Below are 1,837 nucleotides of genomic sequence, written 5' to 3' on the forward strand. Positions count from 1 at the left end.
TAATTAATAATAAATTTGGAATTTTAAGCAACTTCCGCGCAAAAACTTTCGCCACGTCTACCGAAGCTTTAGCCACCTCGTATCGAAGGTATAAGACGTTTATTTGACAATAATTATTGTAAGATATCTATAGACAAAAAAGCAGCTTTGTAGATTGTAATTTAATCCCGGTATGAGTTATTATTCAGAGCGGCTTACAGTGAATCGGCGCAGCGACTGCGCTCGGGAGATCGTGCATTCCATTGCGTCTATCAAGGCTTTGCACCCTTAGATGATCGGTAGACTGTTTTTTTTTTGGTTCTCTTATAAACTAAAGTATTTGAGAAAAAAAATTCAGCCTTGTAGAAATAAGTCAAAAAAGTTAATTTTTCAACACCTTGCGTGGGTGGTAGACCCTTGATGGCCCCCCTTCCGACGCGGTAGACTATCACTATACTGTATTTTTAGGTATAATTGATCACTCTAAAAAGTTTCAGCCTTGTAGGTATAAGGCATTTAAGTATTATTTATTTACATGTTTAAAAAATTGTTACTAACGTTTGCCCCCACATTGGCGCGGTAGACTGCCGTTCCGTTTACTTACGATATCAAAACAACAAAATGAGAAAAAATCAGCTTTGTAGGAATAATTACATCAATAATGTCGCTGCCTCCCGGGCTATTACAAATGTCTCAAAAAATTCAGTAAATGTGTCAAATTACCTGAGCGTGCAAAAAATCAATTTGACACATTTGAAATATTTACATGATATTGAAAACTAAAGTGACTAGGACCTATGCTGTGTTAGACACCTGAGACAATCACTTCCATATAGTGGCAAAGGGTAGAAGCTGCGTAAAGGTATTTAGATGCTACTTGCAATTGCCAATTCGATCATTCCCCATCAATTCATGTTACTAGAACCGCATGAATTTTACAACTTCTCATACTAAGAAATAAATAAAAGCGCAATGTTAGCTTTACTGTTTAATTCGTACTAGTCGTCATTGTGGAGCTTGTATTTGATTGTAAATTGCATTAAACACTGGCTTTGGCCGCCAACAATTTGTGTTTATGACCAGTTCGAAAGAAAACATCTGTGACTTGAATAAAAGAATATGTACTTCCGGATTGAGAAGCGTGTGAAGTTTTATTTGACTCACGAACTGATAGTTCTTTTGAACCATCATCTTACTGATTCAAAGACGTTTTTATAGAGACGCGATACAAGTTTCCTTGCTCATTCTGTTAATCTCTGGCTTTGCCGAGCGACCGACCTTACACGCGTAATGATCGTATAGTACGTTCGATTCTATAAACACCGGCTATTCCCATTACCGGTACCGTTATCCGCGAGGCTGTTAATCTATTTTTTAGCGTCGTTTGTTGCAGGTCGCAGAGGATGGCTAGCGGAGCCCGGCCAGGCTCCCTGGTGCCACCCAGAGCGAACGGCACAGCTTACCCAGGACAGGCGTCTCCAGACGGGCCCCGAGTCGAGTCGTGCGCCAGGGTCGACACCCACTATGATCTCACCGTGGCCGCCGTCGTCTCCGTGTACATCATCTTCGGGATACTGTACACTTTTTTAGGTAAGTCGAAATATGCGATTAGAGGGTGCTTTCTAAGTCCGTTCAGAATTGTTGGTTGTTCCTCGACTATCTTAGATTAAAAGGTCTTCATTAATCAAAGGTCTAAAACCGCTGGTTTTCAAGATACAGGATAAGGTTAGGTATTGCTTTTTCAAGTGATATTATTTTTAAAATTGGCATTGCTTATGTGAATATTTATACAGGGTGTTTTATGTCGAAAAAGATTACTTTTTCTTTATATAAATGTGGGTCCAAAAATTCTTCCTAA

At 39.4% G+C, this 1,837-nt stretch overlaps 1 protein-coding gene across 1 annotated transcript in view; it reads left to right on the top strand.

The window, feature by feature from the left end:
* Nucleotides 1-1,569, top strand: part of LOC108903589 (transmembrane protein 198-like) — a gene marked incomplete at its 3' end in the record, with an annotated part of 67,138 nt that extends 65,569 nt beyond the window's left edge. Inside the window, 1 exon segment of the mRNA XM_023457465.1 lies at nt 1,373-1,569. Coding sequence (XP_023313233.1) covers nt 1,383-1,569 — 187 coding nt within the window.
* Between the last annotated feature and the right edge of the window lie 268 nt (nt 1,570-1,837).

This window comes from Anoplophora glabripennis, unplaced genomic scaffold, assembly GCF_000390285.2.
Source record: "Anoplophora glabripennis isolate ALB-LARVAE unplaced genomic scaffold, Agla_2.0 scaffold127, whole genome shotgun sequence".
Classification (NCBI taxonomy): Eukaryota; Metazoa; Arthropoda; class Insecta; order Coleoptera; family Cerambycidae; genus Anoplophora; species Anoplophora glabripennis.